The sequence below is a fragment of the Hyla sarda genome, chromosome 3, assembly GCF_029499605.1.
Source record: "Hyla sarda isolate aHylSar1 chromosome 3, aHylSar1.hap1, whole genome shotgun sequence".
In the NCBI taxonomy this organism is placed as follows: Eukaryota; Metazoa; Chordata; class Amphibia; order Anura; family Hylidae; genus Hyla; species Hyla sarda.
The window spans coordinates 85509509-85535490 of NC_079191.1; the positions used below are offsets into that span (position 1 = coordinate 85509509).

The 25982-nt window shown below is 40.8% G+C and overlaps 2 protein-coding genes across 15 annotated transcripts in view; one reads left to right on the top strand and one right to left on the bottom strand.

Annotated features, from left to right (window-relative positions):
* AGFG1 (ArfGAP with FG repeats 1) overlaps positions 1-21712 on the top strand; it is a 111136-nt gene extending 89424 nt beyond the window's left edge. For 7 of the 11 annotated variants that reach the window (XM_056564504.1, XM_056564513.1, XM_056564512.1 and 4 more), the window contains 6 exons: positions 5533-5609; positions 6258-6341; positions 13651-13752; positions 18668-18835; positions 18946-19037; positions 20886-21712. In XM_056564504.1, coding sequence (XP_056420479.1) covers positions 5533-5609; positions 6258-6341; positions 13651-13752; positions 18668-18835; positions 18946-19037; positions 20886-20945 — 583 coding nt within the window. In that variant the 3' untranslated portion in view covers positions 20946-21712. The remainder of the gene's footprint in view (positions 1-5532; positions 5610-6257; positions 6342-13650; positions 13753-18667; positions 18836-18945; positions 19038-20885) is intronic. The other 4 variants (XM_056564509.1, XM_056564515.1, XM_056564505.1 and 1 more) reach the window with 3 other exon arrangements.
* A 1006-nt stretch (positions 21713-22718) lies between these two features.
* The window catches only part of SLC19A3 (solute carrier family 19 member 3), a 59176-nt gene continuing 55912 nt past the window's right edge, over positions 22719-25982 (bottom strand). For all 4 annotated transcript variants that reach the window (XM_056564532.1, XM_056564534.1, XM_056564533.1 and 1 more), the window contains 2 exons: positions 24974-25115; positions 22719-23731 (listed from right to left, as the gene is read on the bottom strand). In XM_056564532.1, coding sequence (XP_056420507.1) covers positions 23600-23731; positions 24974-25115 — 274 coding nt within the window. In that variant the 3' untranslated portion in view covers positions 22719-23599. The remainder of the gene's footprint in view (positions 23732-24973; positions 25116-25982) is intronic.

Genomic DNA, 25982 nt, shown 5'->3' on the forward strand with positions numbered 1-25982 from the left:
GGGTTAAAGGGGTTATCCAGGTAAAAACTTTTTTTTTATATATCAACTGGCTCCAGAAAGTTAAACAGATTTGTAAATTACTTCTATTAAAAAAATCTTAATCCTTTCAGTACTTATCAGCTTCTGAAGTAAAGGTTGTTCTTTTCTGTCTAAGTGCTCTCTGATGACACCTGTCTCGGGAAACGCCCAGTTTAGAAGCAAATCCCCATAACAAACCTCTTCTAAACTGGGCGTTTCCCGAGACACATGTCATCAGAGAGCACTTAGACAGAAAAGAACAACCTTAACTTCAGAAGCTCATAAGTACTGAAAGGATAAAGATTTTTTAATAGAAGTAATTTACAAATCTAAATTTTGGAATCGCTACCCAACGTTAGTTTTACATCTATCCGTCGATGGGCGATCTTTGGATGGGGTCTCCTCACGGATTATATTTATTTTATCACTTATAACAATCACTACACTTCATTCCAATTTATTCCACTCAATTTATTTATTTTCCATTCATAACCATCACTTATTTTTATTCATATTTATATTTACTTCAACATCTTTATCTTCATTTCATTTTTTAATTATAATTTTTAGTTTATTTTTATTTCTATTTTTTTATTTCTAGTTCATTATTTTCATCTTTATTTACATATTATTATTATATTATTATTTTATCATATAATTATTTTATTATATTTTATTATTATTTTTATTTATTTATTTTTTTTATCAACATTTCTTTATTGAAAAAATGTATCATTTACATTTTAATAAATAACATTTTATACATTGAATTTCAAGATTTTATCTTTTTTTCCCCACCCCCCTCCCTTGCCCTTTCTCCCCCATCACATATATCTCCCCTTACTGGGTGGGCGGGAGGCAGAGGGACAACACCTTCCCATTATATTACTATTTCCATTATACCTTATCAATTCATTTTCTTTTCTCTTTCCTTCTCTCTCTCTCTCCCTCTCTCTCTCTCCCTCTCTCTCTCTCCCTCTCTCTCTCTCCCTCTCTCTCTCTCCCTCTCTCTCTCTCTCTCTCTCTCTCTCTCTCTCTCTCCCTCTCTCTCTCTCTCTCTCTCTCTCCCTCTCTCTCTCTCCCTCTCTCTCTCTCCCTCTCTCTCTCTCCCTCTCTCTCTCTCTCTCTCTCTCTCTCTCTCTCTCTCTCTCTCTCTCTCCCTCTCTCTCCCTCTCTCTCCCTCTCTCTCTCCCTCTCTCTCTCTCCCTCTCTCTCTCTACCTCTCTCTCTCTACCTCTCTCTACCTCTCTCTACCTCTCTCTACCTCTCTCTCTCTCTCTCTCCCCCCCCTCTCTCTCTCTCTCTCCTTTTCTTTCCATTTTAGATCTTTAGATATCTTCCCAATTATTTCTACCCGCCTTTATTCTTGTGTCCCCCTGATTCCCGTCCCCCTCACATAATAATAATGAAATAAAAAAATTAAAAGAAAAAACACATAAAAAAAAACTAATTTTCTTCTTTTAACCAAATAACCTTCCTGTCACCTCGCTCCACTCCCATACCTCTGGTTTAGTTGGGGTCAGCCATCTCCTGATTATTAATAATCTAGCATAAAAGAGCATCGTCAGTAGTTCCTCTCTTTCTTTTGTTGTTTTATTTACTTTTCTATCATCACCCAAGATAATCAAAGCTATATCATCTTTTATCTCATATTTTATTTTTCTCTCGATATTATCAATTATTGACACCCAATATGCAGGAATCCCGGGTTTTCCATTTTACATCTTGGACAGTTGCCATTTTCCCTCCTACCAATCCTGAAGAGGAATTTTGATGTATAATAAATACTATATACTATGTTCCATTGTATCAGTTGATGGTCTAAACTTGGGGAAATTCTTTTTATATTCCTGAATACATTCATCCAACCGCATTTGTTTCTCTCACCTAACTCTTTGTCCCATTGCTGGAAGTATTTATGTTTTAAGTTATTTTCTTTATTTTTCATTATTTCGGTATAAATTACTGCCATAACTTTCTTTACTATTTTTCCCTCCTCCATTTTTCTTATAGTTTCAGTTACTTCCACTATCCGATTACCACTGTCTTTTAGTGATTTTGTATTTTTTTATTTTTTTCATATCTTCATTCCCATTTATTTTATCCATTTTTATTTTCATTTACATCTATTCATTAAATATCAGTTATTATCATCATATCTTTATTTAAATATTATCAGTCTGATTTTCATATTTATTTTAAATTTTTTATACACATTTTTATTCAGTTTAACACATTTATTTTATTATCAGTTCCACTCTTACAATTCAAAAATTTTTCATGTTCCACTTCCACATGCATTTTTCAACCACTTTCCCCATTTTGTTTTTCCATTTACACGCAATGTTATTTTATTCACAATACATTTATTTTCATCAATATTAACATTTCCTTACAGATCTCAAACACATATATTCATATATACACATATGGATAGTCTCACCAATGAATATCAACTAAATCTCTTCGCCACACGATAATATATATTTATTTTACATATCACCCTTAACATATTAGTATAAGTAACAGTTCAGACTACTGGTGAATAAACATAAAAATCTGGCAGCGCTATGCAGGCAGATTAAATACACAGGTTTATAACAATCATTTTATCATCTGTAATATATATTCTTGATCAATTACACCATTTTGGGTATGTTTTTATAAGTAACAATTCAGATTACCATCCAGATTACTTCATGGTAATACTTTGATGTGTGTGTGAACACCACTATAGGACCAGTCAGCGCTATGCTGGCAGTCTATAAAGGGTCCATATGAATTAGGGATCGACCGATATCATTTTTTTAGGGCCGATACCGATAATCTGTGGAGGTTAGGGCCGATAGCCGATAACTTATACCGATATTCCAGTATAAGTTATCGGCTATTTAACCCCCTGCGACACCGCTGCAGATCATTGATTTAAAGCGGGCGCTTTAAATCAATGATCTGCAGTGGCTTTTGCAGGGCCATAGGCCGCCGCCGCCACCACCCGCTTCTCTGCCCTACCTGCCAGGGTGCTCCGGGCCATCCATCCATCGTTCCTGTAGTGTCCGGGGGCATTCCGGGTGGAGGGTGGTCCGGTCCGGGCTGTCCTTCTTCTCCGGCGGTCATCTTCTCCACTCCGGGCAGGCTCCGGCCTAGTACGCTGCATAGACGTCGCTGCGCAGTGACGCCCGTGCGCAGCGACGCACCTGACGTCACGGCGTAGTGGCGTCTATGCAGCGTACTAGGCCGGAGCCTGCCCGGAGTGGAGAAGAAGACCGTGGGAGAAGAAGGACAGCCCGGACCGGACCACCCTCCACCCGGAACGCCCCCGGACACTACATGAAGGAAGGATGGCCTGGATCACCCCCATTACGGGTAAGTTTCATTTTTTTATTCACTCGGAGGGTGGGGGAGGGGCCCGACCGGTATAGCGGTATGGGAAAAAATCCATACCGGTATACCGCCTAGCCTCACGGTGGGGGGTGCGACGCGGTGCGGCGGGTCGAGGGGGTGGCGGTCGCGGTGCGGTGGGGGCAGTGCGGGGGGCGGGGCATTATCGGCTTATCGGCAAGATAATTGCCGATACCGATAATGCCCAAAATCGTGATTATCGGCCGATAATATCGGCCATACCGATAATCGGTCGATCCCTAATATGAATAACTTTCTACTTTTTTCTTTACGTATAAAGGTTACAAATTCTGCTAAATACAATATTGGTTATTATAAATCAATTCTAAAACAAAGCATACAGAAGAATATATTTATATTATTCAATCCTGTTCCCATTCAAGATCCATGAATCCAACATACTGTTTTTTGTGTGCTCCAAGTCCATTCCACAGATTTAATCTATCTCACTAATGAAAAACATATGTGGACTGACTATATAAAAAAAAGTCTTTGCTGCTGTCACTTACATCTCTTGCCTACTGAAGAAGGGGTCGATTTAAGTGCCCTGAAACGCGTCTAGGTCTAGACACAGTCTGAATAGAGCATTTGAAATATGCACTGCTCCTCTAGAAGCCAGAACATCCATTGAAACATACCGTTTATCCATCTATTGCATCAGCTGGAAGTCTCACCTACCTGCCGCACAGACTTGCTTCACACGCTGTTATATGCACAAGCATCCCGTTCTGGCCGGTAAAGCAGAGGTCCGATACCAACACAGCCGCACGCCGCCGCTACGGACCTCTGATGTGGGAGTCTCTTGCCAGAGCCCCGCCGCTAGACGGATTTTAACAATCGCTTACAACACAGCAATTTTAGCATCATTGGCCCGTCGCAGTACGGAGACCAGCGGACAGGGTGAGAGACAACCAATTCCTAATAATCTGAACAGCTTAGTCTGTTAACCAAAGACTGTCACATTATAGCCATCAAATTGCCGGACCAATAGTCTATGTCGGACAATAGGCCGATAATTTAACAACTACACAAATAGCAGTGCTATATCCATATCCATATACCATTAAGGCCCAATGGTTAAACATTATACATATTATTGCTCTCTGTCTGGTCATTTACATTTATGTTTTATTAATTAAAATTTTTAATTGATTTTATATTGTAACATGGTATAATAAATTGTTTTGCATTTCTATCAATCCAACTGTCTACAATTTTTGTTCATTGTGTTATCATCCTTGAGGTGTGGTTAATATATTGTCATTATTTTTTTACTATTGCCGATCAGTGGGGACTGATCATTTTAACCACATATGCCTCGGATGTTGGTTGTGAGCTGCACACATCAGTTTTCTTTTTAATTTACAAATCTGTTTAACTTTCTGGAGCCAGTTGATATATAAAAAACATTTTTTTTTCCTGGAATACCCCTTTAAACATACAAATTTTGGTGCGTGTATTTAGGATTTTTTTTTTAAAGTTGTTAAATAAAATAAAACCTACATAAATTGGGTATCCTTATGAGGACCTACAGAATAAAGATAAGGTGTCATTTTTACCAAAAAGTGAAGTGTATAGAAACGGAAGCCCTAAAAAGTTACAAAATGTTTTTTTTTTTTTTATTTCCCCCCACAAATATTTTTCTTTTTTTATGTTTCGCCGCAGATTATGTTATAAAATAAGTGATGTCATTACAAAGTACAATTGGTGACGCAAAAAAAAAAAAAACAAGCCCTTATATGGGGCTGTAGGTGCAAAATTGAACATGTAAGGTTAGAAGGTGAGGAGGAAAAACGAAAGTGCAAAAATGAAAATTTGCTGAGTCCTTAAGGTGAAAATGGCGCTCATACTTCAATATTTCTGTGATGATTCCATTTACATAGTTAGTCTGAGCTTCTAAACCAGACACAGCCCGTGTATAGGAGTAGAGCTGTTTATGGGGAAAAAGGGCCAACTCCTTTTATTTATGGCTTATAGAGTGGCGCTCTTCTGAAGCAGAAAGCTTTTAAATCTGACCTTCTCAAAAGCAATGTATTAAAGTGCATGATCTTTGGGAACCTTTTAGCCTTCCTTCTGTATATTTTATAGCTTTTTTTTTCATGTATTTTGCAGCAATGTTTTTGGGATCCCAGCTGCAGTCCCAGCAGCACACACACACCAAGCTCAGTCAGTCGCAGGAGCGTTTGGAGGTAAGAGACCTTTCAGGGTTCTGTTAGGCTGGGTTCACACTACGATTTGTAACTACTGTTCCCGTATACGGCTGGGAGGAGGGGTGGGCGGGGCTTAATCGCGGCGCCAGCACTCAGCCGTATTCGGGAACCGTATTTAATGCATGTCTATGAGCCAACCGGAGTGAACTGCATCCTCCGGTTGGCTGCTTTTTCGGCCGAATGCGGTTTCCCAACCGCAGGCAAAAACGTGGTCGACCGCGTTTTTGCCTACGGTCGGGAAACTGCATACGGCCGAAAAAGCAGCCGACCGGAGGCTGCGGTTCACTCCGGTCGGCTCATAGACATGCATTAAATATGGTTCCCCTATACGGCTGAGTGCTGGCGCCGCGATTAAGCAGAGCCCCCCAGCCGTGTACGGGAACCGTAGTTACAAATCGTAGTGTGAACCCAGCCTAAATGTTGTTTGCATTTTTGATGGAAGTCGTGAGGCCATTGTGTGAACGGAGACTTAATTATTTATTGAAAAATGGCTGATCCCACCTGCACAGATTCTGTATATACACTGGCACAGTATCTTTTATTTCATGTATTTAGACTGTGGTGTAAAATATATCTTTCATTATATGGATGGTTGCTAACATTTATGATGCACTGTACTTTTTCCAGCCCCTGCCTCAACAAACCCCTTTGTTTCTGCTTCCGTTGCACCTGCTGTGAACCCGTTCCAGACAAATGGGCGCGCGCCTCCAGGTATGTGCGGATATTGTTTTGTGTACAAAAGTAACATTTCTTAGTAATAATATCGTACCGGTTTTTATAGATTTCTGGCTTACTTATTACATTTATTGTGCTGGTCTCTCAGATGTAATGGTCTCTCTCACTGGTCTCTCTAGAGCAGTATTTCCCAACCAGGGTGCCTCCAGCTGTGGCAAAACTACAACTCCCAGCATGCCCGGACAGCCGTTGGCATGCTGGGAGTTGTAGTTTTGCAACAGCTGGAGGCATCCTGGTTGGGAAACACTACTCTAGAGGATCAGGACACTGTAGGCTGGAGTTTGAGTAGTGATAGTGAACCGTAACCATAGCTATATTTATATGGTACCTCTCAGTAGCTTCAGCTTTTCCTATCTTAAGTGATGGCATATCATAAGAAAATGCCATTATGTGGGGAACTGACCTCTGGGAATCTTGTGAATTGAAGAATTAGCACCTCTGGTTTAGTTCTGTATAACCTTTCTTGTGTTTCCTTGCACAGTGGTGCCCTGGGTACTGCAGCACAACTCCTTTATCGCCAGGATAAGTGGATATCCTAGAGGTCAGACCCCCAACGATTATAAAGTGATGGAGCATCTTAGTGATATGCTAACACTTTATGAGATGGGAGTATCCCTTTTAAAGGACTAAGATAAATTGACAGAATATCCTAACAATATGCTTACTCTTTATAAGATTAGTTAAACCCTTTTAATGTTGTTTACAGTCCTCAAAAAGGGATAGAGTACAGATTTGAATCCTTCCTTATCTAGTTCTCTTGCAGTACAACATGGCTGTCACTACATCATCCCCCTACCTAAGTCCACATAGAAGAACAAAATACATAAGAAGAAATATAAAGCTGGCCATATGAAGACTAAATACTCGTTTGGATGGCTAATATCTTCCCCCCCCCCCAAAAAAAAAATACACTTGGTATGGATGAAAACACTTGCATTCTGAATGGGGAAAAGGGTGATGCCAGACTCCTCTGGTGGCTGCTTATCTCCCTGAGAATAAAAGGATTAGGCAATATTGAAATCCATCTTGCCAAACGTCTGTCCCTTACATCAGTTGATGTTGCTGGGACTTAAGGACCCAGGGCGTACCTGTACTCCCGTGGAAATTCTGGTCCCCGCCGCTCGCCGGGCGGGGATCAGACCGCTATGCCTGCTGAAATCATTCAGCAGGCATCCCATGACAACGTCTGGAGGGGTCCCAAGTCAATTCAGACCAGCGATTTGCGACGATTCCAGGTCAATCGGGTCACCAGTGACCCGGAAAAAAAGGGTGATTGGTGCAGTTGAAACCGCACCAGCCACCCTTGCCCAGCAGGAGTGAGGTGGCACCGGTGCCACCTCACGGTCGGCGTGATTAGTCCGCCGGACCCGAGCGGGTGATTGGCGGTGGAGGGAGGGGGTGAACGGAGATGGGGTGGCTCACCCGGGGTCCGGTGTGGCGGCGGTCCCGAACGGTGGTCTCCTGCAGTGGCGGAGGAATCCAACAGCAGGAGGTAAGCTCTGTTTGCCTCCTGCTGTTGCTTAGCAACCACTCCCAGCAGGGTAGCTGGGAGTTGTAGTTTTGCAGCAACTGGAGCCACAACTGCAACTCCCAGCATGTCCTTTGGCTGTCAATGCATGCTGAGAGTTGTAGTTTTGCAACAGCTGAAGGCAAACAGTTTTTCGCAACCAGTGTGCCTCCAGCTGTTGCAAAACTACAACTCCCAGAGTGCACTGACAGACCGTACATGCTGGGAGTTGTAGTTTTGCAACAGCTGGAGGCACACTGGTTGTGAAACACAGAGTTAAGTAACAAACCTTGTTTTTGATAACGAGTGTGCCTTCAGCTGTTGCAATGGCACCCCCCCATGTGAATGCACCCTTACACTGTCCCACCACCCCAATAAAAATTAAACATGTCTCGTACGGCATGGTTTCCAAAAGGGAGCCTCCAGCTGTTGCAAAACAATAACTTCCAGTATTGCTGGACAGCCATTGAATGTCCAGGCATGCTGGGAGTTTTGCAACAGCTGGAGGCACCCGGTTTGGGAAACAATGCTGTACAATATTCCCTAATTTAGGCCTCAAATACGCATGGCGCTCTCTCACTTCAGAGCCCTGTCGTATTCAAGGCAACAGTTTTAGTGCCACATATGGGGCACTTCCATACTCGGAAGAAATTGCGTTACAAATTTTGGGAGGCTTTTTCTCCTTTTACCCCTTATGAAAAGGTAAAGTTGGGGTCTATACCAGCATGTAAGTGTAAAAATGTTTTTCTTTTTTACACTAACATGCAGGTGTTGTCCGATACTTTTCATTTTCACAAGAGGTAAAAGGGAAAAAAAGACCCCCAAAATTTATAACGTAATTTCTCCCGAGTATGGAAATACCCCATATGTGGGCGTAAAATGCTCTGTGGGCGCAACACAGGGCTCAGGAGTGAGAGCGCACCATGTACATTTGAGGCCTAAATTGGTGATTTGCACAGGGGCAGCTGATAGCTGTTACAGCGGTTCTGACATAAACACGGAAAAAAAAAAAACAGAACGTAACTAGGGATATAGTGAGCCTTAACACCCCACAGATGTTTGACAAATTTTCGTTTAAGTAGGACGTGAAAATGAATTTTTTTCACTAAATTGCAGATGTTACCCCAAATTTTTCATTTTCACAAGGGGTAATAGGAAAAAAAAAACATAATTTGTAACACCATTTCTTCTGAGTAAGAACATACCCCATATGTGGATGGAAAGTGCTCTGCTTGCGAACTACAATGCTCAGAAGGGAATGAGCGCTATTGGGCTTTTGGAGAGAGAATTTGGCTGAAATTGAAGGCCATGCGCTTTTACAAAGCCCCCACATGTGACCCCATTTGGGAAACTACACCCCTCACGTAATGTAATAAGGGGTACAGTGAGCATTTACACCCCACAGGTGTCTGACAGATTTTTGGAACAGCGGTCCGTGAAAATAAAAAATTAAATTTTTCATTTGCTCAGCCCACTGTTCCATAGTTACATAGTTACATAGTTAGTATGGTTGAAAAAAGACATACGTCCATCAAGTCCAACCAGGGAATTGAAGTGAAGGGTGTAAGGGGATAAGGGGAAGGGATGTAGTTTTATAATTCTGCATAAGCATTAATGTTATTTTGTTCCAGGAATGTATCTAACCCTGTTTTAAAGCTGTTAATTGTTCCTGCTGTGACCAGTTCCTGAGGTAGACCATTCCATAAATTCACAGTCTTTATGGTAAAGAAGGAGTGTTGCCCCTTTAGACTAAACCTTTTCTTCTCCAGATGGAGGGAGTGCCCCCTCGTCCTTTGGGGGGGTTTAACCTGGAACAGTTTTTCTCCATATTTTTTGTATGGGCCATTTATATACTTGTATACGTTTATCATATCCCCCCTTAAACGTCTCTTCTCAAGACTAAACAATTGTAACTCCTTTAATCGCTCCTATAGCTAAGATGTTCCATGCCCCATATTAGTTTAGTCGCGCGTCTCTGCACCCTTTCCAACTCCGCAGTGTCCCTTTTATGAACAGGCGACCAAAACTGAACAGCATATTCCAGGTGAGGCCGTACCAATGCTTTATAAAGGGGGAGTATTATGTCCCTGTCCCTTGAGTCCATGCCTCTTTTGATACATGACAATATCCTGCTGGCTTTGGAAGCAGCAGCCTGACATTGCATGCTATTCTGTAGTCTGTGATCTACAAGTACACCCAGATCCTTCTCTACCAGGGACTCTGCCAGTTTAATCCCCCCTAAGACATACGTTGCATGCATGTTATTAGTACCCAGATGCATAACTTTACATTTATCTACATTGAACCTCATTTGCCAAGTGGATGCCCAGACACTTAGTCTATCCAAGTCATCTTGTAACCTATGCACATCCTCTATAGACTGTACCGTGCTACAAAGCTTGGTGTCATCTGCAAAGATAGAAACAGAGCTGTTAATACCATCCTCTATATCATTGATAAATAAATTAAACAACAGCGGGCCCAGTACTGAACCTTGGGGTACACCACTAATTACCGGGGACCAATCAGAGTACGAATCATTGACCACCACTCTCTGGGTACGATCCATGAGCCAGTGTTCAATCCAGTTACAAACTAAAGTTTCCAAGCCCAAGGACCTTAACTTACCTGTCAGATGTCTGTGAGGGACAGTATCAAACGCTTTGGCAAAATCCAGAAACACTATATCCACAGCCATTCCTCTGTCAATGCTTCTACTCACCTCTTCATAAAAGCAAATTAGATTGGTTTGACAACTTCTATCCTTAGTAAACCCATGCTGGCTATCACTTATAATACAATTATCCCCTATGTATTCCTGTATGTAATCCCTTATAAGTCCTTCAAACAATTTACCCACAATGCACGTTAGACTTACCGGTCTATAATTGCCTGGCGAAGACCTAGAGCCCTTCTTGAAGATTGGTACCACATTAGCCTTGCGCCAGTCCCTTGGCACAATACCAGACACCAGAGAATCTCTAAATATCATGAACAAGGGTACAGATATTACTGAACTTACCTCTCTAAGAACTCTTGGGTGTAGTCCATCCGGCCCTGGAGATTTGCTTACATTTACTTTACTTAACTTACCTTGTACCATCTCTACATTAAGCCAGTTCAGTACATTACATGATTATTACATTCCAAAGATCTGTCAAACGCCAGTAGGGTGTAAATGCTCACTGCACCCCTTATTACATTCCGTGAGGGGTTTAGTTTCCAAAATGGTGTCACATATGGGGGGATCCACTGTTCTGGCAGCATGGGGGCTTTGTAAATGCACATGGCCCCCGACTTTCATTCCAAACAAATTCTCTCTTCAAAAGCCTAATGGTACTGCTTTTCTGCTGAGCCCTGCAGTGCGCCCGCAGGGCATTTTACATCCAGCCGGGGACCCACCGATAATGGCCGACATCGCGTGGATGTCTGCCATTAACCCCTCAGATGCCGTGATCAGTACAGATCACGGCATCTGCGGCAGTGCGCATGTTAAAATAGATGATCGGATCGCATGTAGCGCTGCCGCGGGGATCCGATCATGTGTAATGGCTGACGGAGGTCCCCTCACCTGCCTCCGTCCGTCTCCCGGTGTCTCCTGCTATGGTTGAGATCGAGCAGACCAGAGCAGGAGATAGCTGATAATACTGATCAGTGCTATGTCCTATACATAGCAATGAACAGTATTAGCAATAAAATTATTGCTATAGATAGTCCCCTATGGGGACTATAAAAGTGTAAAAAAAAAAAAAGTTGAAAAATGTAAAGATTAAAAGTAAAAATCCTCTCCCCCAATAAAAATGAAAATTGGCAGTTTTTCCGATTTTACCTCCAAAAAGCGTAATTTTTTTTTTGTAAACATATTTGATGATAAATGTGGCATTGATAAAAAAGTACGGACAATGGCGCAAAAAATTAGTGCTCACACCGCCCAAATACGGAAAAATGAAAAAGTTATAGGTGGTCAAAATAGGGCAATATTAGATTACTGATTTTGTACTAAAAGTTTTAGATTTTTTTTTAAGCGGTACAAAAAAAATGAAAAGTATCTAGCCATGGATATCATTTTAATCGTATTGACCCACAGAATAAAGAACATATGTCATTTTTACTGTAAATTGTACAGTGTGAAAACGATCCCTCCAAATGTGCAAAATTGTGGTTTTCATTTAAATTTCCTCCCTTAAAAAAATTACTTTTTGGGTTCGCCGTACATTTTATGGTAAAATGAGAGTTTTCATTACAAAATACAATTGGTTACCCAAAAAACAAGCCCTTATATGGGCCTGTAGATGGAAATATAAAAGAGTTATGGATTTTAGAAGGCGAGGAGGAAAAAATGAAAAGGAAAAAATGTAATTGGCGAAAGGTGAAAATGGGCTTGGTCCTTAAGGGGTTAAAGGGGTACTCCACTGGATAACATTTTCTTTTTAATCAACTGGTGCCAGAAGGTTTAACAGATTTGTAAATTACTTCTATTTAAAAATCCCAATTGTTCCAGTACTTATCAGCTGCTGTATAATACACAGGAAGTTCTTTTCTTTTTTAATTTCTTTTCTGCCTGACCACAGTGCTCTCTGCTGACACCTCTGTCCATTTTAAGAAATGTCCAGAGCAAAAGAGGTTTGCTATGGGGATTTACTCCTGACCTGGACAGAGGTGTCAGAAGAGAGCACTGTGGTCAGACAGAAAAGAAATTCAAAAGAAAAGAACTTCCTGTGTATTATACAGCATACATTCTGGTGCCAGAAAGTCAAACAGATTTGTAAATTACTTCTATAAAAAAAAATCTAAATCTTCCAGTATTTATCAGCTGCTGTATGATCCACAGGAAGTTTGTATTTTTTACTAGATTTTTCTTCAGTCTGACCACAGTGCTCTCTGCTGACACCTCTGTCCATGTCAGGAACTGTCCAGAGTACAAGCAAATCCCCATAGCAAACCTCTCTTGCTCTGGACAGTTCCTGATACCGACAGAGGTGTCAGCAGAGAGCACTGTGGTCGGACTGAAGAGAACTACAGCAGCTGATCAGTACTGGAAGGATTAAGATTTACAAATCTGTTTAACTTTCTGGCACCAGTTGATTTTAAGAAATTTGTTTTCCACTGGAGTACCCCTTTAATGCGTATGGCCAGCTTTAATCTTTTATGCAGTGACTAGTATAAAAACAGGAATGTTTTACTTTTTTTTATATTGATGGCCCCACAAAATTTTTAAACCAATTTTACGATGATCTACTTAAACTGGATAATGGACATTGTTGACATCTTTCTGGCGCTGTTTTTTTTTGTCCACTAAAGTCATTAATGGCAATTCCAAAGCTATGTCCAAAAGTCTATGGGGGAGATTTATCAAACCCTGTGCAGAGGAAGAGTGGTGCAGTTGCCCATAGCAACCAATCAGATTGCTCCTTTCGTTTTCCACAGGCCTCTTTAGAGGCCTGTGGAAAACGAAAGAAGCAATCTGATTGGTTGCTATGGGCAACTGCACCACTCTTCCTCTGCACAGGTTTTGATAAATCTCCCCCTATGTGTGTCAGGGAAGGTTATTACTTTGGGAAGGTGGTATTGTTTAGATCTGACAGATCAGGTGGTTTATGGTAACTTTCCATTGAAGGCATAACCCTATTGATACCTCAAAATTCACCATAGCTCTGTTTGAGCTTTATCCCCTTGCGTAAATACTGCCCCTATTGTCCTTCCTATTTGGCATGCCTGCTCTGTACTATATTGGTAAACTACAAGCCTTGGAAGACCACTTTTTAAATTCTCAACCAGGAGTCCGTGATGGTCACACGACCGAGATGGACTACTCGGGTGCCCCATTTCACCCATACCACCAGACCAGACTACCGACAGCTGCCGGAGCAATGGATGTCTGTGAGTAGTCTGTCCCACTTTTTATCCAGCTCTGGTGCTGATATCGTGTCTCTTTTTTTGGGGGGGGCTTTGTAGACAGTTTGGCATGCACTTTATATGTTACAGCTAAAGACTACCATTTTTTTTCCCTTATCACCACCCACAGCATGTAACATTCTACCAGCCCATCACAATTTTTCTTTTACATTCATCTTGAATTAATGTGAAGTATTGGACTATCAGTATTTGCACGTTTCCTATGTTTCCCAGAATTTGATTATTTTTAACCATCTCCCTTTTGAAATCACATGAACTTAACAAACCTTTCACAATGTGGCATGGCCCAAGGGATGCATGTAGCGGCAATGAGGATTACACTTTGCACCTATGGAAAGTAGGGGAAGGGCAGACATAGTCTGTTGCAGTATAGACATCAAATAGATTTTTGGGGGGAGATTTATCAAGACCTGTGATGGGGAAAAGTTGACCAGTCACCCATAGCAACCAACTAGATTGCTTAATTTTTCAGAAGCTTTTTAAAAATGAAATAAGTAATCTGATTGGTTGTTATGGGCAATTGCTTCACTCTTTCTTTTCTAGAGGTTTTGATCAATCTCCCCCTCTGACCTTACTTTTATCTGCAGGCGACTTTTCTTGTCTTAGGGCAGGGTCACACGGGGAACATCATATTTAACACTGCGGATGCCTCGACAGCAGTCACAGAGGGACTGCAGAGCGAACTTCTGGCTGTGGCTGGATAGCTCTGTGTTTTCACTCATGGCAGGTGTCCCTCTTTGACTGCTGTCCGCAGCGTGAAATATGCTGCGGATGTGCCCCATGTGACCCTGCCCTTAAAGGGGTATTCCGGTGCCAGAATCGACTGGTGCCTGAAAGTTAAACAGATTTGTAAATTAAAAGTAGTAATGAGATGGGAAAGGAGAGGGCACACAAGAAGCAAATTCACCTTGGTTTGGATGCAGCACAGTGTTGGCGACCTATAGTCGCATCTCCTACGGGGTGCACATACGAAAGTATGAAGTATCAAATCTGTACAAAGAAAAGAGCACGTACGTGCACTCACCGCTCAGCGGAGACATCTCGGTGTAGGAGTCCGGTAACGGGCAGCTGGATCACAGCATCAGCGCAGGTGTAGTGGCGCTTGGAGGCTACATCGGCAGTTTCACACGTGAATGGGTGCTTCTTCCGGTCTCCGAGGCCGGACGAAGCACGCATTCACGTGTGAAACTGCCATTGTAGCCTCCGAGCGCCACTACACCTGCGCTGATGCTGTGATCCAGCTACCCGTTACTGGACTCCTACACTGAGCTGTCTCCGCTGAGCGGTGAGTGCACGTACGTGCTCGTTTCTTTGTACAGATTTGTAAATTACTTCTATTAAAAAATCTTTACCCTTCCAGTACTTTTTAGCAGCTCTATGCTACAGAGAAAATCCCCATAGCAAACCTATGCTGCTCTGGACAGTTCCTGACACAGACAGAGGTGTCAGCAGAGAGCACTGTGGACGAAGTAAAAAATAAATTAATTTCCTCTGTGGCATACAGCTGCTTAAAAGTACTGGAAGGGTAAAGATTTTTTAATAGAAGTCATTTACAAATCTGTTTAACTTTCTGGCACCAGTTGATTTAAAAAAAATTTAAAAAAAGGTTTTCCGCCGGAGTACCCCTTTAATGTTAAATGTTCAGGCATTTGAATCATATTAGGTTTACTAAGAAGCCATAAGCTTGCACATTTAGATGCGTTGTCTGAGATGATGAAAACAGGGTCTTCTTTCCTCTCCTAAAACAACGCCAAAGTTGTCTATGTGATTTGTCTAATATTGCATCCTGGCTCTGCCCACAAGGATGAGTGTCAGCTGCAGTACTAGACACAGGCCATGCTCAGCAGTGGTACTATTTAAGGGAAAAAGCCAAGCCTTCTAATCTAAGGCAATACCTATGAATCTAGTCTGTAATACAGTGTTTCCCAACCAGTGTGCCTCCAGCTGTTGCAAAACTACAACTCCCAGCATGCCCGGACAGCCCTTGGCTGTCCGGGCATGCTGGGAGTTGTAGTTTTGCGACAGCCGGAGGCACACTGGTTGGGAAACACTTCTGTAATAAGACAGTCTAATACTGTGCAGCTGCCGTACAGTGTAGATTTGTGTCCCCCAGCCGCAGGTTGGGTAACACTGGTGTAGATTAGAGATGAGCGAACTTACAGTAAATTCGATTCGTCACGAACTTCTCGGCTCGGCAGTTGATGACTTATCCTGCATAAATTAGTTCAGCTTTCAGGTGCTCCGGTGGGCTGGAAAAGGTGGATACAGTCCTAGGAAAGAGTCTCCAGCCCACCGGAGCACCTGAAAGCTGAACTAATTTATGCAGGAAAAGTTATCAACTGCCGAGCCGAGAAGTTTGTGACGAATCGAATTTACTGTAAGTTCGCTCATCTCTAGTGTAGATCTTACCGAACATTATTTGATGTAAATGATGGTTAATGCTTCCTACAATGTTTCAGTTTTCTTTCCGAGGACATTCTCGGTCTTCCCATTCACATGCCAGACCCTAAATGCAGGTGAACGTTGCATGTTTCTACCTAGGATTTCTTGTTGCAGTTCCTATTATTTCCTGTGTGTGGAAGTATACACCTGTCTTATTTGATCTTTAGTAGTCTACTGGAGCTAGCTGTTTTATTCAATACTATTCTTTTTTTGTTGTGTTTTGAGTTTTTACTGTGTGAATTCCTGTAGTTCAATGCAATACGCTCCCTTTGTACTGAGTATTGCCTCATTTCCAACTGTGCATGTTCTTGAGGGTATTGATCAGTGTTTCCCAACCAGGGTGCCTCAAGCTATTGCAAAACTACAACTCCCAGCATGCCCAGACAGCCAACGGCTGTCCGGGCTTGCTGGGAGTTGTAGTTTTGCAACAGCTGGAGGCACCCTGGTTGGGAGACACTGGTATAGATTGTGTTTGTGACACAGATGTATAGCCATGCACTGTAAACAGTTACATAGTATGAATTTTGTTCAGGCCAAAATATCATTCCCTTTCCTAAATGCACTTCATCGTGCCATCATTCTCATCCTTCCTGGGTATTAGTGGGGATGTGATGAGATCATAAACATTGGCGCTTTTCACAGCATGATTTTATATCTGTCTCTGTGCCAGTGGAGCTTATGCTTGGAGATAGAGATGAGTGAATTTACAGTAAATTTGATTCGTCACGAACTTCTCGGCTCGGCAGTTGATGACTTTTCCTGCATAAATTAGTTCAGCTTTCCGGTGCTCCCGGTGGGCTGCAAAAGGTGGATACAGTCCTACAAAAAAGTCTCCTAGGACTGTATCCACCTATTCCAGCCCACGGGAGCACCTGAAAGCTGAACTCATTTATGCAGGAAAAGTCATCAACTGCCGAGCCGAGAAGATCGTGACGAATCGAATTTACTGTAAGTTCGCTCATCTCTACTTGGAGAAGACACAAATACACATTGTAGTATGGCGGACCTGTTATGTTTTATATGTTGTTTTATGTTTTTTATGTTGTTTTCCTGCTTAGAAACTACTTGTTAATTCCCTTTCCCTATGCAAAGGAATAAAAATTCTAAGGCCCCTTTCAAACTATAAAATTCATCTGTTTTAAAGATCCGTTTAATGTTCCTTTATGAAAACCGTTAAAATCGTCCGATGAACGGCAAAATGCAATTATAATCTATGGGATTTTTACATTATCCGTTTTAACCCGACATAGCCCGTTAATAACGGACAGTATTTTGTGACTGGAGAAAGAACGGAAGAAATAGTGCATGCACAAAATAATGTCCGTTATTAGTAACGGGCTACGACGGGTTAAAACGGATAATGTAAAAATCCCATAGACTATAATGGGATTTTGTAATGGCCGTTTAACAGACGATTTTAAAGGGGTTATCCAGGAAAAAAACTTTTTATTTATTTATATATATATATATATATATATATATATATATATATATATATATATCAACTGGCTCCAGAAAGTTAAACAGATTTGTAAATTACTTCTATTAAAAAATCTTAATCCTTTCAGTACTTATGAGCTTCTGAAGTTAAGGTTGTTCTTTTCTAAGTGCTCTCTGATGACACGTGTCTCGGGAACCAGGGAACCACGCAGTTTAGAAGAGGTTTGCTATGGGGATTTGCTTCTAAACTGGGCGGTTCCCGAGACAGGTGTCATCAGAGACCACTTAGAAAAGAACAACTCAACTTCAGAAGCTCATAAGTACTGAAAGGATTAAGATTTTTTAATAGAAGTAATTTACAAATCTGTTTAACTTTCTGGAGCCAGTTCATATATAAAAAAGTTTTTTCCTGGATAATCCCTTTAAGGGTTTTCATAACGGAACATATAACTGATCTTTAAAACAGATGAATTTTATAGTGTGAAAGGGGACTAATGCTTCCATATATGATCTGTATTTGATATTGCATCCATATGTGATCTGTATTTGATATTGCATCCATATTTAATCCCTATTTCATCATTAATTTTATTTATATTCATCCATTTTTTTAAGTATAGTTTAATTTGTGCCCAGAGTACGCCTATGGTATTTGATACATTTTATGTCCGTATGTCTGAATCGTATTATGGATGTGTACCCATGCTCTTGTGTGGAACAGTCCTTAGGTTATGGCAGCACTGGAAGTTGAAAGCCCACTCATGGTATCAGTAGCAGCCTTCACCAATGTCCTCTTGTAAGGCTGTGGGTTTCAATTATTTTTTGAACCAACAAGTGCCAGTTGATTTTTCTGATATTTGGCTTTAATACCCCAGTTGGATACTATCTTGATAACACAGATTAAATTAGAGGCTGACCCCAGTATGAGTCCCGGTTTAGGCAGGGCTGCCCTTTTTATGCATCCTAATGTATCTATTATTGGTTGTATCTGAAACAGCTTCTTTTGGAACAGCCTCACTAAGCATGCCCGCTGGGTTCGGGACATCGGCTTCGTACAGTCTTCCTACCAGCTATAGTGGCACTTTCCATCAGCCTGCATTCCCCCCTCAGACGGCCTTCCCCCAACAGACTGCATACTCACAGCAGCCTAATGGTAATATTCAAGGTAAGTTATGTAAAATAATTATTGTGCTGTAAATGACGATTTTTGGCATTGTGAGAACACAAAATTCTGCAGTATCTGTATTACTTAATTTTTTGTCTTTTTTTTTTAAGGAGCTGGTTTTGGTGTGTTCGCTCCAGCAAAGTCAGTGGTTACTCCATTTGGACAGGTTGCAGCTCCTGCAGTCTCTAGTAATCCTTTCATGGTGAGCGCAATAGCGGGCACACAAATGTTATGCTTTACCCACTTTTTAGCTCCGGTTTAATTTGGAATAATAACTATTGATTTATTTAAAACAATCAAATGAAAGTCATTGTGTAAATTAATAACTTAAATATCTTAACCAAAGAAGTAGTAGCTGGCGAATAAAGTCCTGTGATCACAGCAGCCTCTGCACTAGTTCAGGCAGACAGACCTCTTTTTCTCTCTCTGCACTGTGAAGGGAAAGTGTGTTATGACCTGTGTCTCCACTGTAGTTGTAACGTGATAGACAATAATAACTATCTTGGTTGTGATTTATATTCTTAAAGGGGTACTCCCTTGGAAAACTTTTCTTTAAAAATCAACTGGTGCCAGAAAGTTAAACAGATCTGTAATTTATTTCTATTAAAAAATCTTAATCCTTCCAGTACTTTTTAGGGGCTGAGAGGAAATGCTTTAATTTTTGGAGTTCTCTTCTGTCACAATCACAGTGCTCTCTGCTGACATCTGCTGTCCATTTTAGGAACTCTCCAGAGCAGCATATATTTGCTATGGGGATTTTCTCCTGCTCTGGACAGTTCCTAAAATGCACTTTCTGGCAGCAGTTGATTTAAAAAAAAAAAAAAAAAAAAAAAGACTTTCCACGGGAGTACCTCTTTAATCTTTTGCATGTCACTTTTTTTATGTCACGTCAAGCAGCACATTGAGGTGATGTAGCTTCAGTGAACGTGATGTCAGTCTGGAGGCAGATATAATCAGTACTATTATATATAATAAGTCCTCTGGACAGGTTTTGATAAATCTCCCCCCAGTGTTTAGGGTTTTGAAACCTCCTATTGTAACATCTTTATGGGTGTACAGGATTAGGAGCCTATAGAAGCTCGCTCTACTGGAGCAGCCATTCAGCAGCAAAAGGTCTGTGATAAGTTTATTGTCCTATCACAATTCGGGGACAACCAATGGTTCAGGTGTTTACATATTAATTGACCTTCCATATATCGGTATGAATAACTGGTTGAATAGCGAGAAGAAGCCTAGCCTGCTGTGATCAGCTGTTGTCTTGAACCACAAAGGATGCATAGTGCTCTAGAAAGCAGAACCTTCGGGGGCATTAACATAGAAAAATAAAACACCCAATCCACCCAATATAGGTTAACACCATACATAACCTATGTGCCCCTGATGGCAAGTTAACTGTTCAAAAATCTTGGATAAGCCATCCATTTAACAGCATTTAGAGATATGCGTTACAGTAAGCCCCATTGAAATAGACACAACAGAATGGAACTGACCTTACTCCTATAGGCGAGCTTCCTAGGCATTTCCTGTGCAGAGGGGATTGTTTAGAGAGGGGCGGGCAGAGCTCTGACCAGTGAATGGTCTGATCCCATCTTATCTATTCACTTGTGTCACATTTTATTGTAATACTGTCTGTGACGATATGTAGAACAGTTCTGGAAAATGATCTTTTCAGAGCAGGAAGTCTTAGCTTATTATTATTCTTAGTGGCCAGAATAAAAACTGCAAGGTTTCAGGATTATTTCAAAATATAGATGGTAAAATGGAAAATTAGGAAAAAAAAAAGTCACTAAAATTCTTTAAAAATATATTTGATATAAAATCTTGATTATAAACAATAGCTAATTTTTTGTTGACACAATCTCTTTGAGGGTAGGGTCACGTGACGTATTTACTGCTGTGTATTTTCCTACCCATTGAAGGCAATTGGTAGCAAATTGACTTCAATGGGTAAGAAAATGTGCAGCAAAAAATGGCACGTGTAACCCTACCATAAGTGTGACTGGTAATTTATGGTTTGCTGAGCTGAGATTTTTTTTTTCTTCATTTTCAGGCCGGGGCACCCTCGGGACAGTTTCCAGCAGGAAGTTCATCGACAAATCCTTTCTTATAGCCTTAGACTAACACAGGAGCTTACCAGGCATCACCGTACATGTACTGCCTCTTGCACTGTTTGTCTTGTTTAACCAGCGTAAGCTTTAAACACAGGGAGTTCTTTCAGAGCCTGCAATTATATTTTTTTTGTATTTAAACAAAAAAAGGAAGAAAAACAAGGTAATATGTGCAATTGGGAAGCCTTTTCTTTTTCATTTAGTCCACTGGCTGCCTAGAGGATAACTATCAAGACTTTAGGCAGCCATGGGGTAATTGAAGGCGTATCATGTATATTAAATTTGGTAAGTTATTGCAGAATCCATATTCATTTAAGCTGCAGTACTGTATATATTTTTTCTTCTTAGGGACTAGGTAATTATTCATATCAGTATTTCTAACTCATAACACTTTATGCTATGTGAAAGAGCAAACAGGTGGGTCTAAGGGTCCACCATGTAACTGAAAAAGACTCAACATTTTTTAGCAATCTGGCTTGAAAGGGATGTGTTCAATGTTAAATGATGAAAAATATAAAAATTTTATTCACTTAGGGGTTTATCTACACATACAGTATCATGTGCATATTTGATGCACACAATACTGTACCTGTGAATACACCCTAAAGTTGGAAACAAATCAATGCCACAAACTTTTTATTTGCCCAATAAAGCTGTCCATTTCTATACACCTAAAATCTCCACACTGAAGACTCATTTCTGCATAATAAAGCTAATAATGTTTTGCTACAGTTTGCAGGTGAAAAAATATTAAAATGTTAGAAAAATTGCAATTGTGTGAATTTATTTTATGGTAGGGAATTAGGACTGTCAACCTCAAGTTACAATGTTAGTTTTGTGACCATCACTGAATACATTGTAACTTAAGACCATAACGCTATAGAAAATAAGCAGTTTGGTTGATGACTTTAGTCTGCATAAATTAGTTCAGCTTTCCAAGTGCTCCAGTTGCCTGGAAAAGGTGGATACAGTCCTAGGACACCTAAGACTGTCATCCCTGACTTTTCCAGGCAACAGTAGCACTTGCAAAGCTGAACTAATTTAAGCAGACTAAAGTCACCAATGGCCGAGCTGCAAGGTTCGCTTAAGGTGAAGAGCAGTATTTAACTTGCATTAATGTATTATACTGTAGAGAGGCACTTGACATGCACAGAATTACAGGGGAATTTTCATTGAAATGCCCATGGTAACTGTCCTAAGAATGCACCAGAATTATCACAGTGCCTCCTGGCTGTTTGATGGATCTTAAAGGCGCACTCTGCTGAAAACAGCTTATCCCCTATCCAAAAGATAGGGGATAAGATGTCTAATCGCAGGGGTCCTGCTGCTGGGGAGGCCGACAGCAGCGGCGGCCAGAACACGTAAGGTTGGAGCTTCCGTGTTCGTGGCGGCTGTGTTTGGCAGTCATCGGGCATGGAGCGGAGTTCGCTCCATGCACCAAATGACGGGTACTGCAGCAGAGATTGCGGGGGTCCCCAGGGGCGGGACCACTCCGATTAGACATCTTATACCCTATATTTTGGAATGGGGGATAAGATATTTTCAGCGGCGTATCCCTTTTAGACTCTGTTTTACTTTACACCACTTATTACCATAATTTGTTCCAGAATTTTGGGGACCATTTTGGTTCAATCTTACTGCACAGTGTTGCATTTCGAACCACTCCCAGGTTATCAGCTGCACATTGTGTTTTATATAAACTCATAATACCATGGATCAGTGGGTTTCCCCAGAAGCATCTTGTAGGATACAGCAAATGTGACAGTGTCCTACATGTTATGAGTATATATGTCGCTGCTTATCTCCACCAAACTTTTTTGCCTTGCCACAGGCTTCAGGTCTCCTTATACTGCATTGTCGCAAGCTGCCTGCCACCTAGGGGCTGCACACATGCACAGCCACCTCTTAAAGGGCCAGTGCATGCTCAAGAACTCCATCCCCACCATTCCTGACAGACACTGCCTATATAACTTAATATAGTATATTGTGTAATTTATTACAAGCAAAGCAGTTTGTATCTGTTCTGGTGATCTGTGTCTGAACTGTTAATATTTTGACCCTAATTCCACAAGACAGATCAAATATCACAAACAGTCCATATCAATAAATGTTTATTTACAACAGGTCTGTGTTAACATACACAAAGGATCAATTTCTTAGTGATACTAGGGAGGTCTCCGAACATAAGATGTATATAAAAGTTAACCTTTATTGTCCATTGAATAAGAACGAGTGTTAAAAAGTGTCCCTATTGCTCTATAATATGCACTTTGAACCATTAACCTAGCCGCCTGTCAAAACACTAGTGATGTGATCCACCGCAGTGCTGCTATACCACTACTGTGGTTCTGAATTGTAAGAGATCTCAAGCTGTAATGTAAGAAATTACAGTCAAAGAGAAAATCTTCAACAAATCTATGACATAAATCTGTACTGCAGGAGAATTTTCTTCAGAAGGTGGATGAGATTTGTTCAAACCTCATCTACTTTAGTGGGATCCTCTAACAATTTTCTATCAACAAATCTGAAAATCTACAGTGTTTCTGCAAAATGTGATCAAAGCCTAACATTACTATAGACTAGGATGTGTATGCTCTATTTAATGCCAGCATGACCACCTTGTATCTCAGTGTCCATGAGCGCAGTGGTCCCAACACTAGAGAGGGGTCTCGGGTTTGATCTCTTGCTTTTCCTTTTGCTTCGTTTTGTGATATGATATTAAAATAAACAGGCTTCTGATGAAGAATATCCCAGAAATGACTGCAAAGTAACTTCCGTACACCAGAAACTGGGGAGAGAAATGGATAACTCATGTAAGTTTCTTGGTAAGTTACGCAACTGTGTGCAGCGCGTCATAAGAAATATGTACTACACCCCATAATCCAGTCCTGGTTTCCTGTGACTGATTTTCAGTTCCTATAATGCAAAGTCCACCAGGACAACAAATATGACTGAATCTTTTTCAGATACTTTTTTTTTTAGATGACCATTCCAACTTTTATTAACCTCTCAGCAGCTCATACTAGGGGAATCTGCAGAACTACTCTTGTCTATGTAAATAAAAGCTAGAGCAGCTTTATTCTACAAAACATTGTGCAAAGTTTTGGCACAATGCTTAAAAAGGCCGGCTGTTTCTGCCAAAACGTTGTTCAATGTTTTATGGAATAAAGCTGTTTTAGCTTTTATTTATATTGACCAAATTAGTGTTGCAGTTTTTCCTACTTTAGATCCTTCTTGAGAACACACCCACCACCACTACTTTTTAATGCACTTTTGAGTGTTTGTCTTAGACGTTTCACTGTAGAAAGACATGCTATCATGGTATAGCAGAAAGTGCCATGACATATATGAAGGTTGAAGTTGCTGTCAGCAGAAAAAACACAAACCTGTGTATGGTTTAAAAAAAGTACCATAAACAAACTTCCAATATAATATTATCAGCCATACTGCACAGATCTCTCCATATCAGCTGAGGTGTCTGGTATGTAGCTGTGATGTCCTGTAACATTCGGAAAGCAGAGCTCCCATCCATGCTGCTAAGGATTAGACCAGTGATGTGAAGAGGGGAGCTCATATTACTACTACATTAGATTTTTAAGACAGCAGGAAGCTCTGACAAGCCACTGTGAAAGGCTTCCTGCTGCCATAAAATCTAATGAGCAGTAATATGAGTTCCCATTCTTCACATCATTGGTCTTGTCCTGAGTAGACAGGAGGGGAAAGGGGCAGGGATAGGAGCTCTGAGTATGACATCATGGCTAAAAGGGAGTAAATAGAGCTGATATAGAGAGGTCTGTGCACTGTGGCTAATAACATAAGTTGCATTATACTTTTTAATACCATACACAGGTGGTTTCTTTTGCTGGACAACTTCTTTAAAATTTGACTAGATCATGCAAAGAACAAAAATACAGCAACCTTCTTAATAGGCCCAGTATTGCAGCTTATACCCATTCTAGTAACTAGGGCCAAGTTGTATTTCAACCCTTATAAATACTTTGTTACTCTGTAGAGAAGTCATGGTAACCACCTGGGTGATGATATCCAGGCCTAGACCTCTGTTGTCCACCACAATAACGGTCAGTATGGTCTGAAGGGCAAGTGCAACAAATGTATTCATCCCAAACATCAGTGCGTAGCGTTCCATGCTCAGGTTTACTGCAATCTGGAACCTGTAATTCAACAAATTTAAGTTATATAGATATCAAAACTAGACAATGGGGTTAGAAACCAGTAAATAGTTCTTTAGGGTCATTGAGCTGTTGTAAGTGTATGATAAGTGTACTAATGCTTAATATAGAGAATTACCAGAAAATAATGAGGATGACATTAAAGTTTACACTAACTAGATGTATATCATTGCTAAATTGTGACGGCAATGTTTACCACCGGTGTATGTATGTATGTCACCACCTAGTGGAATGACTGATGTACTCTACTCTGCATCATATTGGAGCTTTTTATGTACATTTTTTGTGACTTTGCATTTGTTAATGTGTTTTTTGCAACAAGAATACAATATTGCTGAAGCAGGACCCAAATCTCTGTCAGGGATGCATTGTAAGGGATGCATTGCTGCACACCAAGGGCTTTCAGAGAAACAGTTCTCAAAATGTCTTTGTCTACAGCACTTACTGCCCACCTGTTATTAATGGAAATGTGTCACATATTTATGATATGAGCTGCCGACAGTCAGGTGACCAGGCAGGAAATTTAGTGTTAATGGGTTTGCTATAACATATAAAATTATAATGATTTTCTCCCCGGTTCAAGTATCAAAGTGGGGTCTATTGGCTTAAGTTTAGTAGCTGCGCTTGCCTTCTGAGTCTCCTCCCTGTCTTGGTTGATTGACATACAGGGTGCCGAGCCCTTTCTTCAAATCCTGCATGATAACCTAGATATCCCAATATAAAACTTCTAGCAGACTAATTTAGCACTGGTAAAAGAGAGAGTAAAGGTACTTGTTATCAGCTTGTCAGTGGTCCCACTACTGAAAGCAAATGCTTTTAATTGTCTATCAGAAGAGACAAAGATATGCT